General features: G+C 31.9%; 1 protein-coding gene across 6 annotated transcripts in view; it reads right to left on the reverse strand.

Annotated features, from left to right (window-relative positions):
* The window catches only part of LOC143240530 (phosphorylase b kinase gamma catalytic chain, skeletal muscle/heart isoform-like), a 58,134-nt gene extending 40,086 nt beyond the window's left edge, over positions 1-18,048 (reverse strand). The window contains exons 1-3 of one of the 6 annotated variants that reach the window (XM_076483110.1): positions 17,974-18,048; positions 12,334-12,506; positions 10,039-10,217 (exon numbers count right to left, since the gene is read on the reverse strand). In XM_076483110.1, coding sequence (XP_076339225.1) covers positions 10,039-10,217; positions 12,334-12,431 — 277 coding nt within the window. In that variant the 5' untranslated portion in view covers positions 12,432-12,506; positions 17,974-18,048. Of the gene's footprint in view, positions 1-10,038; positions 10,218-12,333; positions 12,507-12,909; positions 13,203-17,633; positions 17,945-17,973 lie in introns of those variants that run through there. The other 5 variants (XM_076483113.1, XM_076483114.1, XM_076483112.1 and 2 more) reach the window with 5 other exon arrangements.
* Between the last annotated feature and the right edge of the window lie 247 nt (positions 18,049-18,295).

Raw genomic sequence — 18,295 nt, forward strand, 5'->3', positions numbered from 1 at the left:
TACTGAGATCTGGGAATAAACATCCAAGGACCCAAGTAGGAGAGCCCTCAACTTTGCTCTCTTCTCCAAAAGTGGAGGAACACACTCTGTAGTCAAAGCTTTCATCCACCACCACAGTAACTGGAAATTAGGGGTGGTAAAGACTCCTGAGCTCCTCTAGTAGAGTATGTGGAAGTAACATATATTGTAGAGTCCTGAGGAACAGTGCTCAGGAAATCGTGCAATAGGTGAACCAAGTTTCCTACATTTTTAAAAGCAAATCAACTCTGATTTATTCAAACTGATGATTGGCAGGATCTACTTCAGCTTTAATCATGATAATCCATGAGTGGCAGTTCATAATAATAAGATAATACTATCCAATAGGTGCTTATATGGTCTTATGAAACATTCCATTTAGACAGAGTCTGTTGTAACCTGTAGTAATTAAAGGGAAAGTGGTTGCTAGTGTGGAATTGAAAAGAGAAAGCATACCTGCTTGGGCAACACTTGTCACAAAAAATAAAAGGATCTTGGGAAAAAAAGAAGAGTATATGATTGTGGAAGATACTAATGTCTGGTTAACGTCTAACAGATGTAGTTAAATTAGCTACAGGGAGTAGTCAAAAATCTTCAGAAGAGGATACTGCCAGATCATGTAAGTAATGAGGCAGGAAAGTATTAATATTAGTCTACATACCAGTCTCCACAATGTGTTCCAGAGAGCAATTCAACTGGATTGTTAATGATATAAAGACATGATAAATCTAGTGAGATATGACATGCAAAATATTCCTCTCCTGTAACACTAACCCACAGTAGACCATTTTAATCAATTTACAAAGCCATCAGAATAAAACAGCTGTAAAATTCCAATTTGGCAATAGAAAAGGTTGTTTGGGTTGAATAATATGAAAGATTTGAGTAAACTTGATAATACTGGGAATTTGAGGATTCAAAAACCTTCCAATATTTGTAATACTGAAAAATTAAGAATAAGGATGCTTTATACAGAGCTATAGATGAAACAAGACCCCTCTTAGATATACAAGTCATAAAACAGGATATGGCTATTACTTTAGGATGAAGAGGGTTTAAATTCCTTTTAATACACCACTGATGATAAATATTCCATTTTCATTGACAAATGGTCATGATTCACCTAAGAAGAAATTTAATTCAATACAGAGAAACCTTAGAAGTTAAACATTTATGTAGGGAAATGACTGAATAACTTCCAAACATGAAGATTAAATTTCTGTACATCTGGATGGAAAATGTCTCGATGACTTTTATCAACAGATATTACTAATGTGGTAGAGGTGGACATTCTTGCAGATCCTGAAGAAATGGAAACCACATTTAAGCTAGCCAATAAGATGCAACTAAGAAAAATTGACAGAAAGTGAAATAAAACAGTCAGAACTTGGGGCAATAGCCAAATCAGGGAAAAGACATAAAATTCAGTCCTGACTGAATGCATCTATCATCAATGTTTCAGGATGAGGTACTGGAGATAAAACAGTCAGAACTTGGAGCAATAGCCAAATCAGGGGAAAGACATAAAATTCAGTCCTGACTGAATGCATCTATCATCAATGTTTCAGGATGAGGTACTGGAGATAAAACAGTCAGAACTTGGAGCAATAGCCAAATCAGGGGAAAGACATAAAATTCAGTCCTGACTAAATGCATCTATCATCAATGTTTCAGAATGAGGTATTGGAGATAAAACAGTCAGAACTTGGGGCAATAGCCAAATCAGGGGAAAGACATAAAATTCAGTCCTGACTAAATGCATCTGTCATCAATGTTTCAGAATGAGGTATTGGAGATAAAACAGTCAGAACTTGGGGCAATAGCCAAATTAGGGGAAAGGGATAAAGTTCATTCCTGACTCAATGCATCTACTGCCAATGCTTCAGATGAGGTATTGGAGACAAAATCAACTGCAATTGAGGATTACAATAAGCTGTAAATGCATCAATCACTGGAGACCTGAAATGAGAGCAAATACACTAAAACACTTCATGATGTACCATTCATTCTGTTTGAAGAATCTAGTTAGATCAAGACAAGTGATCTGCAATTAAATTAATCACTCCTAGAATGTGACATGCTAAAAGACTGGTACTATGGGGATGAGCCCAACGAAGAACATCCAAGGTCTAAAACAAAAGTCTTGAGAATGTGTGTCTTCTTGATGAGAAATCTGAGATACCACTGTTGAATTGTCAGAATGTATCACGATACCTTTTCCCTTTAAAAGAGAACACCTTGAATCATTGCCCAGTGTACAGCAAAGAGTTTGATTGGTAGGGAGGGTAGCCTCATCTTCTGTCCAACTACCTTGGAACTCCTGAGCTTGAGGATAAGTGTCTGTGAACAGATAGTTCTTGGAACAATATGGTGGAATGGGTACCCTAATAATAGTACTGTTCTGATCAAACCACCATTCATAATCAAGGATGTTGCTCCTGAGTAATGAGACAGGATGATCCAAAGGATCAGAATCTATGATCTGTTCATCATGCAGTTGCCACTAAAGGGACCTCATATATGCTCATGCCAAAGGAATGAGAGGCTTGAATGATGCTCACATCCCCAAAAGACAGAGATAATCATCCATGCAGTAGGAAAAGGAGACATAAGTAAAAGCCTGACAGTTTTTTCCACAGCTTGAATCCTGATAGAAGTTGGTTGAGTGTGACTCAAGTGAGAATTGAAAAACATATCAACATGGACGAGATATTGCATTGGTCACAGAATGGAATTCTCTAGTTTGATATGAAAGTCTGCTTTTGTGACTTCTGAAAGGAGAATCTGAGAGTGTTATTCTGTTAATCAATAGGATGAGGTGAGAAGGAGCCAGTTGTGCATATAACATGTGCATGAGCCCTTTGAATGCAAGTGAAGAGAAAAAGACATAAGGTACTGTTGCAAGACCAAAACGTAGAGCTCTGAACTGCAACATCTGACCCTTGTGCACACATTTAAGAAACCTATGATAGTTTCTGCTATGGAAATATGGAGATAAGTGTCTAAAACAGAGAACTTAGTAATCCAGAGGACCTTGGTGCAAAGTATTATCATAGGTTGAGAGAAGATCCCATTTTTTGATCACGAGAAAACCACCTGAAATAAAAATGTATCTCAGAATGGCTGGTATGGGTATTAACACTTTCAGTGATAAGGAGAGAACAATGTTTTGACCTTCCTAGGTTATCTTCACATTAACAGAGAGAGTTTGCAAGTGACCATTGCCAGACATGTGTTAGAGACGAGAGTATAAATGAGTACACAACAAACAACAATAAATCCCAAGATGCAACAAACTGCAAAAGCTTATACTGCTGCATACCATATGTTCCTGACATCAGCAAAAAAATAATTAATATTTAGAAAAAACTTATAACAAAACACAACATTCCCATAAACATCAAATTTATTCAAAAACTGGGTACAAAACTTAAGTCCATACTTTGTAAAAACTACACTGACAACACAACACCAACATAATTTATAAAATACAATGCACCAACTACCATGACTTCTATAATGGAGAAACAAACAGAAAAATGGAAACTAGATTCAAAGAACACAAAAAAATACCGTCACACATTTCTGAACACTTCAAGTCAAATAAATGCAACATAGAAAACACCCAGATACTAAGTAGGGAAACAAATATAAACAAATACTAAATCAAAGAAACACTACTTATACAGCAACTTAAACCAGTGTAAAGGAACACCTTTATACCTATACTAATTAATAACCTAACATCCACCTGCAACACCCCCTACAATTCCATACCTGTTTATACTCTTGTCCCTAATACGTGTCTGGCAACAGTTACTTGCAAACTCTCTCTTTCTTAACCTGAAGATGACCTGGGAAGGTCAAAATGTTGTTATCTCCTTATCAACAAAAGTGTTAAAAGATCCCATTGTAGAGTGAGAAAGATATAAAAATTGGTTAAGCTGAGACAGATCAATGTTTAAATGCCAATCTCCTATCATTTTGGGTACAACAAATAAATGGGAATCCCAGAAGAATGGGATTGACCTTTTCTTCTGCCCTTTTCCCTTATGGCCTTGGAACAAAGCTCCATTCACTATTGATCTGTTAGAGGTGAAGAGACAACAGGTTATGCAGATAATGGTATTTTTGATATGAACTGAATGCCCAAACCTGAAGCCAGAACATGGAGTACCCATGGATCCCTGGTAAATGATCTCCAGTTTACAGAAAGTGATGTATCATGTTACCACTACTCCTCTTCCCACAGGAGAGTCATCAATGTCATTGTCATTGGTATGCCCAAGCTGAAGATCCTCAAGAATACAGATGGATTCTATTATGGGAACTGAAAGAGAGGATCAGGGAAACACTATGGGGCAGCACTCCAAATTTAGTGCCAGATGCTGAAGAAAGGTGAGAAATCAACAATGATGATGAAGAATGTAAATGGGCTGTATCAATTCATGATTCTAATTCTCTGGAACTTCAGCAAATAGCATAGGATGGAGAAAAGAAGTTTTCTGTAACTCCCTGGGGGCAGAAAATGATAAAAAAAATTTCTAAAAAGCATCTCTATCCAATAAATCCCTGCAACAAACCAACCAGGAAACCAAAGGAAGAACTTATGAAAACAATCTGACTGAAGTAGACATCCTCAAATTGCTGAGGGTTGATATGCTTCAGATAAAAGTTAGACCAAGGAAAAATACCTCAAGGTAATTGTGAGAGTCAGATAAGTCAGAGAAAATTGTGATGCATTTAAAGTGATCGCAGGTTCCAATCTAGAACCCTACAGGTCTGAAGTCATTGATAATCTAAATATACCTCCTCCTGGTGGTGGTAAGCCAAAGTATGCTATTCCAATAAATGTGGGGGACAAGACATAGCTATCCTGTCTTGTAACTGAGGAGCAAATATCACAACATGAACAGCAATAACAGGAGAAGGAGAAAAAACCAAGTAGTTACTTCCTGTTGTTTTTGCCAACAAGGAAGGAGTACAGTCAAATGCAATCAGAGAGGCTCCCCAAAGTCATGTGAGCCCAAATAACCAACTGAAGAAAAGGAGCTGAAGGTGGTTGATCAAAATGATCCTCTGTTGAGGTTGACCTAGTAAAAGAAAGAGCTGAAAAAAGTGAGTCTAATTACTCCCAAGCTGGTCCAAGATTAATTGCAAAAGTCACCTCAGAACCTTCCATTTCACAATGGATCATATCAGAGACAGCTTCAACCAAGAGTGACTCCTCCCCTGGCTGTTGACAGATATCAGAGGTGGAAGAGATGAGGTCTGATTGGCCTCCTTAGTAAAAATATTAACTTGGGAATTCATACCCACATGTACTTTTTGTATGTGTGTGTATGTTGTTGTTGTTAATTTATAAATATAAACATAGAATATAAGAATTCATAAATATAGCCATGTAAATTCCAGTCACTTTTAAAGTCACAATGTAAATTGTGAATAGAAACTTACGCCAAATGCTTTTTCAAGAGAAAGTGATTACATTATCTGAATGAGGTGCTTATATACAGTACCTAGATAGAGGATGCATTGAGTTTGATGGAGAATTTTCCAAATTAGAATTTGCCATAGGTATTTGAGTGGGATATAAAAGACTGTGTCAAGCAAGTTTAATGCTTACATGAGAAAAGAGTTGAAACTATAGAGATAGAGAAACAGCTAGAGCATCAGTGGATGGTTAGTATGTTTTGAAAATAAAAGTTATACAGTTCAAGTTGTAGAGCCAAAAGGGGGGAAAAAAAAAAGAAAAAAGAGAGAACTACAAAGTAAAAGCAGCTATAACTCACATCACATTTTTGCCAAAGCAAGCTTTTATTAAACGTTATACATCTACTGTATACAAAACAAAATCAGATCTTTTAATACAGTATGTTTCAAAAGATTTGATTTTGAACTTATGAAGACTTTACTGAGTCATTCTGAATGAAAGGTGATTTTGATATCAAGAATGAAAAGACTTAATTCATCTTACAATTTTTATATTTAATTTGCTTAACCTCTGTAACTCCCAATATAATATCAAAAGTTTTTTCGGTAAAACTTGACATCTTTTATTTTCTGTATTCTAACTCTACTGAAATCACGAATGCACAACTAAAGGAAAAGTGGAAAATATTTCAAATAATATTAATAACACATTTTCTTCTTCTTTCAATTTAAAATGTTTCAAACTAATTATTTTTATAATTTTATCTGTTAACTGCTTCCTCTCATACAAGAATTGAAGGAAACATGAAAGTCTGAGTATCATGTTTCAAAGATATATAAAAGTAGGGTAAACCTGCCCTGCATAAAAAATGATATAAGGTGGCAGTTGAGATTGAATTGAAGAACCAAACCAGTCACCTTAAATAAGATGACCCCCAAAGAAGAATGAAGATCACAACAGAGGAATCCATGTCAAAAGGAACAAATGTCCAAGGAGTAGTGGAACAACAGGCCTTAAGAATGTTAACTGTAAGCAAGAGTTTTGTAGGATTCAATAAAAATGTTAGGTATCATTGCCAACTCAAAGGTAAGGGGTGATAACTGACTGATTGACCATTATGGTGAATTTAAATAAAAGAGGAAAGACAAGAGTTTGGTCCAGTTGGATAGAAATATGTCTGTGTGCTATCTAGCCATCTTCATGGGAATGACAAAAGGACAAAAATTTCCTGTTTTTCTTATGAAGTTTATGAGTGATGGTTCACCATTGAGAAAAATGTACTGATATCTAGAAACAAAGTTAATTCACTGAAGCTGAATGGTTTGTAATGATCAAAATCTATAAACATTTAGGGTCAAATTCTGTAGTTTTCTGATTAATAGACGTTGATCACAATTAAAACTTCCAAGGCCTATAACATACTCTCTGTAATTGACCAATAATAATATTCTTCTGGCATGTCAGTTTTATATAGGAACCACACAAGTTTCTTGAAGTTTCAACAATATTTGTTTTACAAAAATACACCAATGTTTTTTAATGCTGTTGAATGTACTGGATTTACTGATATATGTTTATATTAATGCCTGTGCTTGTTTCATTATAGTTTTATTTTTTGCATATGATGTATATTCTTGACTGTGTATTGGATGGAAGCACCAGTAGGATTAGACATGGAGTTGTTTGGAATAGAGATAGAATGCTTAAGAGGAGTTGAATAGGAGGGTAAGCACAGAAGTGAATACCTTTCCAATCTTGACTGAACATGGCCACCCATAGAGTTAGTGAAAAATGGGAGACAAAAGGGAAGGAACTTTAGTGAGCCAATGGATAGAAGACACATATGAGATGTCCCCAAGTGAGAACACACCCACCTACAAACCTGTGCACTGTGGGACCACTCTGTGAGGAGAAGCTTGTTGGGAGGAGACAACTGATCCACCACCAAATTCAGGGAAAACGACAAGGGAAGACCACAGTTTGCTGCCTGTAGTCTCAGAAAGGATGTCCTGGATCTAAAGGCACAGAGCCATGGAACTGGTGCCTTCTGGTTTTGTGACATAAGTGTTCACAGTAGAGACATCACAATGTATCATTATCACTTCCTCCTCCTCTTCCTTCCCCTTCCACAGGAGAGGAAGGAAGTCAGACAAAGTTCAATGAACTGCCAATGGCTCAAGAATGGGAATATGGAAATATGGGAAGAAGAACTTCAAATTGTATCTTATGAAGAGAAAATTAAGTTTTGAGCATCACAAAAGTAGGAAAAGGAGCAAAAGTGAAGCTTAGCCCTATGAATTGCAAAGAAAAAACATGTTTTTGATGGATCAAAGAAAAAATTGAAGTTCTATGATAGCAAACATTAGGATAACAAGGCATATGGTGAACAACTGCAAAAAAAAAAAAAAAAAATTCAGATCACATAATGAAATATATGTTACTAGTAATAATGATATTTATTGTACAAGCTATCTAAACTGACCTAGTTAACAAAGAAATAAAAATAAGGGAACAAAAGAAAAATTTACTGCCAAAGTGAATAATCTAGATGCACAGCAGCTGGTGAAAGGTGAAAAATCTTGAAAAAGTGTAGAGCATGACAGACCAAAGAAAGAGGTGCCAGAAAAGCTGTCCAAACTGTCTTCTCAAACATTGTATTTTTCCTCAGAAAACATGTTACATTGAAAAGAAGAAGAAATCACTGGTTAAACACATGAATCTAGCTCCCTTCAACCTACAATCTGGCATACTAACTTCTAAGCCACATGCACAAAATACACAGTTTACACTTAATTATTCTAGTGCAAAATAACTTCCTACACAATGTAATATCTGAATCATTAGATTTTGAATCTAGCAATAAATTATGCCACCCTTTTAAAAAATACAAGAATCATTTGTTACAAATGGAATATTCATCACAATTAAATAATGCTTTTTTTTTATAAATGATGCTAAATTCATAAATAAAATATTAAGATTAATTAGCAAACATTACAAAAACATTCTCATTGTTTTTAGCAGATAACTGAAACACAGAACACATATAAATAAGAAATAACTTTATTATCTAAACAATTTTGTCACATGGTATTATTGAGCAATTAAAAAACACTATGTAACAAAATTTTTACTTCTTCTTGTTCCTGGGCAGAAAGTGTTATTTCCCAATTGCTTATGCCCAAACTAAATGGAAAAGACTTATTTTTCTCTTCAAACTTTGCTTTTTTGACCTGGGAGCATGTAACAAAAACATGATGGGAGACTATATTTGGAGGCTGATACATGAAAGTAATTTATGTAACAGTCGCAAATCCTGAAAAACTACTCACTTCTAAACATTTTTGATCATTTTTGTATAACTTTAGAATAAATACACGTAAATCTTGATTCATATCTTGTTTCATTCAGACATTACGTAAATGAAAATGTGAAAATTTGCCCGTTTTCACATACAAAATAGGTTAATTTCTAAATTTCATTATCCAGGTCACAAAAGCAAAGTTTGAAGGGAATAATGGCTACTTTCTGTACTTTTACAACATGAGCAATTAAGAAATAATGCATACTATTCAGGAACAAAATCTGTGTTACATAGTGTAATAGTAAAGAATTCAATAAGAGAAAAATAATTCCAAATAGGAGTTAAGATACAGCTTGAACTGAATAACCAATGCAAGATAAATAATAAAAACTTACGTAATATACAAAATGTATTGAATAATTACTTGAAGATTAATCATGTTAACTATGAAATAAATGAATGTCTTAAAGAAATAGAGATGAATCCAAGTTAAATCATAACTTTGTTGTTGCTAAAGTGTTTCCATTCTTATTTTTCTATCACTTAATGTCTATGTACTATCAAAACACAAGAGAACTCCATTAAAAATCAACAATAACACAATACACAAGTATTACAGATAACAAAAATAAAACAACTGAAAAATAAATGTTAAAATAAAAGTTACAAAACATAGAAATAATTATCTTGAAAACAAAACTCTGCAAACAGCTTGGTACATAGTAAATATAACAACACAAACTGTTAAAAATATAATAATACTTTAAATTAAAGGACCAAACACTAAAACCAAGGTATATTTCTAAAGTAGGGGCTGGAGTTTCTGATTTCAATCTTTTCTGCTGTTGTAACTTTATAACTAGGGTGATTTTTACCTTGATATACAATTTCAGACATACTAGGAATAGGCAACGTATGTTTATTATGACACTAAGAAAAATAAAGGTCACAGGATTGAGAATCATATCTAATCCTACCATCACAAGTTTGATACATCTCTCTGTCTTCGAGAGATCTTACAGTTTCTTCATTAGACACAAGGACAAGACTCATACATGAAGTAAAGGCTGGTTTGCATTTAATATTTGCTTATATGTATAAAACACCTTGTCAAAAATAACTTATAAAATATATTGTGAAAAAGAAGTTGATGAAAAGATAACTAGAGACACTCTGTATTATACAAGTAATAATTAAGATTGAAAGAATAATTCAGTCCCATGCTCAAAATGTAGCATAAATCATTAAGAAAGGAAAGAATGGATACAATAATGATACCAACTGATGTATGGATGACCTGCTACTAGTTTCAGTATGTGAATTTCTCTCAAGGTGGCATCTCTTACAGAAATTCCAATTCCTTGTGAATCATCCAAATCTCCACTGATGTCAATGATTTTTGCTGCATATTGATTTCCTGTTTCCTTTTCTACACATCGCCGTACTGTACTGCTCACTCCTCTAGAAGAAGAATATGGCTGTTGTGATTTGCACAAAAAAACAACATAATAAACTGACAGAGAGAAGTATAGACAAATAATCACCCAAGAAAGACTTTCTTATTATAACCATTAGTTTAGTTTCTTCTATAATTACTAGATCTAAATACTAAAATATTTTCAGAAAATGAGAAATAATTAGCTAAACATAATCTAAGATTCTCATGAAATAATAAGAAATATTAAACAAGCTATGCAATGAGTAAATCTGGTATTGAACATAGGTTAGAGGTTGATCACATGACCTACAATTTTATTATAATTCATTACACTTCTACTAACTGAAAAGGGACACAACATAAATATAATAACAGCGTGAGTTTAAAATTATAAAAATAATTTATATGGAAATAATTTGTCCAATGTGAATTTACATTATATATGTGTGTGTCAGTGTGTGTGTGTGTATATATATATATATAAGATTTAACATTCATAAACTAGATTTCTCTTGGAAGAGTAATCCCAAGATAACCTTAAATTCTGTTTATAAACTGACTACTTTAAATATACATTCAAGGTTAGGTTTTAGTAATGATGAAAATGTTTTCATCAAAATAATCTTTTTTTAAATATTTTTTCCTGTTTAATGCCCTTTAATAAGGCTATTTAAAAAAAAGTTCACTGAATAAACAAGTTTCCACCAAAATAATCAGGTCTAAAGGTTATTTTATTTGCATGTTAGATATGCAAATTCAGCAAACATTCTCGTCCAAAATTAGCTGTTGGTCACAAAGAAATATAAATTCTTTAACTCCTCTTACAAAGAGCAGTTAAGAACTTCAAGCATACCAATACACTTCAGAAAAAAATAATACTTTTCAGCTAAGTGCCATTACATTGTAAGCTTAATTTGTTTGTAAATTGTCTAGCAAGTTTGCCAACTGGAAAAAACTTCATTATGATCTCTTTCTACATGCTTCTTCATGGTAAATTCTTACTAGTTAAAACAGACAATACTCTTCCTTTGCTGAGTTAATAACATTACAGCATCATTTCAGTGCAGTTTTAGTAGTATCATTAGAGGTTAAACAACAACTACAATGGTTTAGCAAAAAGTTACAAGCTTAAATATCTCCAGTTTAAAACAATCATAGTGCCCCTAGAGACAAATGGTAACTTAAGATAGCTAAAAGAGAATTTTAAAGTTAAAACATGAAGATCAAGTGGACAAGAATTACGAAACTTCAAATGTACAAACTGTAAAACAGCATGAAATATTATTATTAAAACATCACAAAAACAGAAATTGGACAAAAAATTGTAACTATTTAAAAATACAGTGAAACGATAAAGACTTTCATAGAATTTAATATGGTTGCATCTCTTCATGACACAGCGAGACAGTGTCAGAGAGTAATACTGAAAATTAATTTGAGTGCTGGTAATGGACTGTAAATGAGACAAGTTTCCAACATAGAAGAAACTTGACAAAAATTTGAGCTGAAAAGTTTAGAGGATGCTTGAAGTGAAAAAGCTAATAGATACTTTTAAATATTATATATGCATCTACTCAGATTAGTTTTGGGGTAAGTCAAAATACCAAAAGATGTGATACAGAGAAAAAACATTTAGGCAAAATATTCAAAGTAACTTTATCATAACATGTTTTTTCAAAGTTGGGCATTGAAAATTTTGTGCTCAAAAGAAGTTCCCAAATTTAGTCTGTATTACCCCTTTAACAATTATCAGAGTTTTTGGTTAAACTTGTGTAAGAAACCATGTCCATTACTAGAACACACCTTTCTGCCTTTGTTCCTCCTCTTAATAAGCCTTAAACTTTAAAATGTACTGATATCAGATTAAAGTGTGTAAGTATTTTCATTCGGTGGTGTCTATTCATTTGATAGAGTTACTAAAGAAGTTTACATTTGTAGCCAATTATAAATATACTCACACTTCATGGAGCATTATTTCACTATCCTGTAAAATGTCTTAAAAAGTATTTTAGAATAATAAAAAATATTTTTTGTAGATGAGTGGACTGCAAAAAATTAAAAGCAAATAAAATCAATTTCACAAAAAGATTTACAGGGCAACAAAGCTTATAGTTTCCTAGTATTAATATCAAAACTCACCTGCCAAGAATCTCTTTCGGTTCATATTTGGCATAAAAATCCTTAGCCACATCTTTATCTGGGAGATCATCTGCTTCCTCTTTAGATGGAGACACCATTTCACAGACTATACTAGCAGCTTCTTTAATTATAAAGGGCTATCATTCCTAAAGTCTATGGCTGGTGATAAATACCTTTCATTACATGAAAAAGGAAATAAAAAGACCAATTTGTAAAACTTGAGTAACTTGTTCATTTTTACTTAAGTAATAAGTATGAAAAAAATTTACATATTTTAAGTTCAAAAACAGTTTTTTGGTTTACATAATAATCTAAAATAGCATCAATGTCTTGAAAAAATGCAATATCAAAAGTTTGGGAAAAAAATTTTTTTTTTTATTTTGAAAGAAAATGTTCTTGTAAAAATGTCTAGCATACACTAGTCCATGCTGTATATTATGAATTCAAGAGAAAAACATTTCACACTTTTTACTATTACTGCTTCTTGTGAAATAAACAAAATACAAAACATTTTTCAAAATAAACCACTAATTAAAAAATTATGACTAAAGTAACTCTCAAGGAAACTATACAAACCCTTTTGATATAGAAGTTTATTAAAAGAATATTCTAGTCTTGCTAATCCTTTTATCTTTACTAATCTTCTGTTCCATGACCTGAATTCAACTGCTGATGTGCATGTAACAAAATGTATGATTTTACAGCACCTTTACACAACACACACAAAACCCTATATTGTCAGTTTTTACATGTACATCTAGACAATAGTGTTGGCCCTTGTTAGAAGATCCAGTATAAAAATAGTATAATCTCTAAAACAGAGATTTTCACCTTAAACAACCTTTTGTTTTCTTCTCACTCAGTAATGCATAGCTTTTCTTGGAAACTTCCCAAAATTCAAAAAGTAAAACAGTATTTAGAATTATGCTGCCACCTATTGATATTCACATTAACCAGACATTGCATGGCTTAGAAAAAAAAGTGCTTGTATATTTATTAACATGTAATTTTCTTTTCCTTAAATAAAATAAAAAGTTTAAACATAACTAAATTTTTTTCTGATTGAAAACAAGATCACTCAACAGAACTGATAAATCCTTACTTACTACTGCACACAATAGCACTACAATATATATATAAAAAATTTGCAAAGGAAATTAGTAATAGCTCCCTTCTGATATTTTTTTTACAAAATTATCAAAAATATAATTATTGTGAATGTTACTCTATTCATATTTAATCTTCACTATTATAATGTACCAGAGCAGAATTTGATCTTTGCTGTTATGTCAAAACTTCATTTGATTATCACTAAATCAAAACTTATCTGAAACTATTGACATATTAAAATATCATTGTGATTTTTATCATGAGTATACCAATATGAAATCACTAGACAAGTCTGCTGCCAACATTGTGGCTTAGCAAACTGAGTTTCTAGTGATTCTTGTTGTAAGTTTCTCATTTCCAGGTTACATCTACAAGGCACCTGTAAACTAGATGTAGTCATCAGATCCACTCAAATGTGCATATACATTAAATATAAAAATTACTAAAGCTTCCTGTGCACAAAAAACATTTTCAAGATGCAGTTAACTTACAGTAGCATGAACTATATCTAGAAACTACTTTTCCTCTAAACTACTTAATTTAGCTGCAGGAACTTGAAAACAGATTTAGATTTAAAGGGAACAATCAATTTACATTTTAAAAAAGAAACTAAATAATATTTCTTTAAAAACCCAAGGATATATATAATTAACATGTACAAGCACAGGCATACACACAACCAGTGCTTTAATAAAATATTGTAGTACACAAATAATTTTATACAAAATGTTAAGAGCTATTTGTGACAATTATAGGCAAGACATCAAAATGAAAAATGTGTGCTACTTTTTAAACTTTCATTTTCCTTAACATAAAACAACAGATGTCCTAATTAGCACATTTGTTTCTACCTGATATGTCATATATGTAGAGAAAACAAGCATAAAATTATTTAAAATGCATTTAAAACAAATCTTGAGGAATATAATCGTATTGTTAACTATTCCATTATGGACGAGGTGGAACCCCTTCAGCTTGTAACCAAGAAAGTATCCATAAGAGTAGCTATACTATGATTTTTTATAATGTACACATGTTTACAAAGTTTTGAATTTTACTGATAAACATTATAAGGCTTTTGTACACAAAATATCAGGTTTGGCATTAAGTATCAAGATTTTTGAATTAAAAATTTTCTCAGAAATTACTTTCTTGTGGAGTGTTGACTATCCAACATGCAGAGTAATTTTAATTTTAAGATTAAAAATACTTTTATGTATCAGAAAATTCCACGCATAAAAATGTTGTAACCATCATGTCATTATCAAATGTTTTTAAATAAAAACTTTTATATTTTAACTGTTATTCTCACTATTGAATCAAAATCTCTGGATATGTTTGGTAGATTTGACTGATCTTGTAACCATCATTAAAATTAAGAAATAAATACAAATTATACATTTTCTTTCTAGAATGACTACAGATTACAACTTGAAAACACAAATGTTTACTTTTAATAGCTTAAATGTCCTAACATTATAGATTTATATATATTTATTAGTTTGATAATATTGATCTTTAAGCCATCGATGGCTAACATCACAGAAGTTACAATGACCTGGTACATGCATGCTATGATATACAAGAATATAAAAACTACATTTTACAAAGTGACCTGTCTTGACTGTGTTTAAGTGGACTGGTATTTTGTAAAATAAGGTATTATTTCAGTTATAATACAACATATATACATTACTACTATTTACAAATTTTTCTTAAAACACAGAATGGTAAATATTGAAGTGAATCAAACAATTATCTCTTCTAGTTATGATCTTTGCATTCAGCTGCTGTTTCTTGTAGTTTGATAAGACTTAAATTTTGCACATGGAGAAAATGACACCAAATACGTTTTTTTTTAGATTTTACATATGTATTTGAACAACCAATAAATACAACTTAGTACACTGATACCACAAAATTCCATTATAATTTATCAAGTATAGTAACTAAGTTGTATTTCAATCTAATAAAAAAATAGTACAAAATTTCAAGCAGACTAAAAACAGAACCTAACTTCTTGAAATTGTTTTCGAAGAATGAGATGGCATCTTAACATGAAAATGATTGAGAAAGCCACAAGCGGGTCATTCTGAGCTGCTTTCAATTGGTTATTCACAAGTCACATACCCAAGTAAATGTATATGAGATTATTTCCAAAAATAAAATGAAATGAGCAGGGTCATACATTTGATGATATGAGTTGTATCTCAGCAAATAAAAAGACAGAAGGTCCTTATTTTATATTTTACATTGAATATCAGTAATTTATAATTTATAAGAAACTACATACTTAGTATTCGGACATCATAGGCATCTAATTTGAACCAGTGCAGCAATCAAAATATCCTTTTGACACTCAAATATTGATGTGTTAAGTTTTTACTACTTATTTTTAAATTAAGAAATTTAATAATGTATAATACTGAAATCTGAATTATAATGTAATGACTTATACCAGACTTAATGGCATTAACAGTAGTTCAATAAAATTTTGGATGTGAATCAATAAATGTAATGACATGACCTTTGATCCATGATCTGTTAGAAAGGGTTAATAAAGCATGTGGCATAGAAGCACTTGTATTGCATTCAAAATGTGCCATATAGGTTTTATATTTTATGTAACACTAGCTAACCAAACTGAGCTGCAGCTCATACCTAACTATGAGTATGACGGTAATTGGTTACGTTTGCATACTGTATGTTTTGGCTTGCATCCATATATATGTAACAGTCATAGAATAATGTTTAAAACCTACTCTGAACTATTGCTTGCAATGTTGTAAACACTGTTTATCATTATTTATGAAATACCAGGGATGCTTTACTCTCTATTTTTGTATTGTATGTACAGTATAAAACTTGATTAAAAGTCTGATACATAAAATTTCAGGACTGCAAAAGCCCATTTAGTCAAAGTTGTTTCATCCATATTAAATAAACAACAAAAATCACAAATCTGGCACTGACCATTTACAAATTTATCAAGCCTTTACTTGAACTTCTTTAAATTTATCACATCCATTACATGTTAAAGCAATCCATTCCAAAAGCCAGCCATCCTGTTAGAAAACTGAATCCATCTACAAAATTCATGGCATCTGAAAGTACTCCATTACAAAGGTAAACCACAAAATAAGAAAAGTAAGACTGTTTAAATTGAGGTGACTCCCAATCTTCCAAAATTTATATTTTTCTCTCCTCATCTTACCACTCTGTTCTGTTATTGTTAACCATAGCGAAATGCTGACTAGAGAGAAGACAACTATTAAGTTGCCCATTGTCACCTTTGTTTTTTTCTTTTAGACCTACTGAACAGAGGACAGCAACTGGCTGAGTGTCTGACAACAACTTTTTCTTTTACTTGAAAGCATCACAGCTTTATAAACATTAATACTAATTAAATGGATAATGATTAATTGATTAGCAAATATCACTAACTGCCCAGCTCAGTATAAAGCCATTTCAAAAATGTTAAATTAACAACAAAGGCTATATTATCAGACAAACCAGTTTTTATAAATTAAATTTACTTTACTGTTTAGTGCATGGGATAGCCTAGATGAAACAACAAATCCCGCATTGTCTTTAAATTTTATGTTTAATTATAAGAATTAATTTTTTTATTTTTAATTTCACATCTAATGAGACCTTTATATTTTGTTAACAAATGCCAAACGTCCATTTCTGTAAAGATATAACTGTATGATGTAATCTATAATTAATTGTAATTTTGTATTTTTTGTAATATTATCTCTTTTACCAGGAATATCACTTTTTATGAATCTGTTTGAGTGAAATTTTTGAAAAAGTAAAATTGAAGTTTGTGGTAAAATGCTGAAGAATGTGGCCTTCTATTGGGAGTTCAGTGAAGCAAAAGTGTGTATTTCCTGGCTTAATGTGATGCTGAATTTGACCTGGATCCAGCCAGTTTGCCAATCACAATATACTGTAGGAAACTGTTAACTGGAACAAAGCATGATGTTTGTTTACTAATATTTCTACATATGAGAAAAGGTCCAGAGAACAATTCTGAGGCTCAGTACGAGTATGTTAGCAACTCTTCTTTATTCACTACAAATCATTTCAAAAAACCTCTCTCCTTTACTATTTGATTTCACATACATCCAATCTAAAAAGTAAAATTAGTCTCTCGTAATTATTGCGCCTTTATTCCTATTACTTACAACAATGATCTTATCTTACACATTTTTAACAACATCAGAGGGCCTTTTACAACTGCTTTTACAAGCTTTATAAACCTTGAAACTCCTGTCTCTACCCAGATAGATTCAACTCCTTACATCTTTTAATGTCAGACTTCAATCCCAACAAACTGCAGTTTATGCATTTATGGTTAATAATAAAATTATATATATAATTATAATAAAAACACCAACCCCTTTTTTAAAATGTATAACACTACTAAATAAAATCGCACACAAAATATATAATAGCGTATTAGTGAAATGAAAATTAACACCACAATATATTCAATCTCAACACAATTACTCAACGTTCCATTACCTACAATGCAGATTTGTTGCAGCACTAATAGTGTTTTTCGTTGTGTTGTTGTTTTTTGTTTGGGGGCTGCTTCACAAATTAAACAGCGTCCTCTATTATTACTAGTAAAATACTATTGTACTAGCGTCAACTAAATGTTTGTTCGGTTGTTTGTTATTAATTGTAAAATTACACAATCGAACCCGAATTTTAGTTCTATAAACATTCAAATTTACAGCTAAGCTACCGGTTACAGCATGAAGGAACAAATTATGCTCTTATGACTGATTTTGTTTGAACATAATGTTTTAATTAAATTCGCCATGTCCAAATTTTAGCATTG

The sequence above is a fragment of the Tachypleus tridentatus genome, chromosome 13 (assembly GCF_004210375.1).
Source record: "Tachypleus tridentatus isolate NWPU-2018 chromosome 13, ASM421037v1, whole genome shotgun sequence".
NCBI classification, from domain to species: Eukaryota; Metazoa; Arthropoda; class Merostomata; order Xiphosura; family Limulidae; genus Tachypleus; species Tachypleus tridentatus.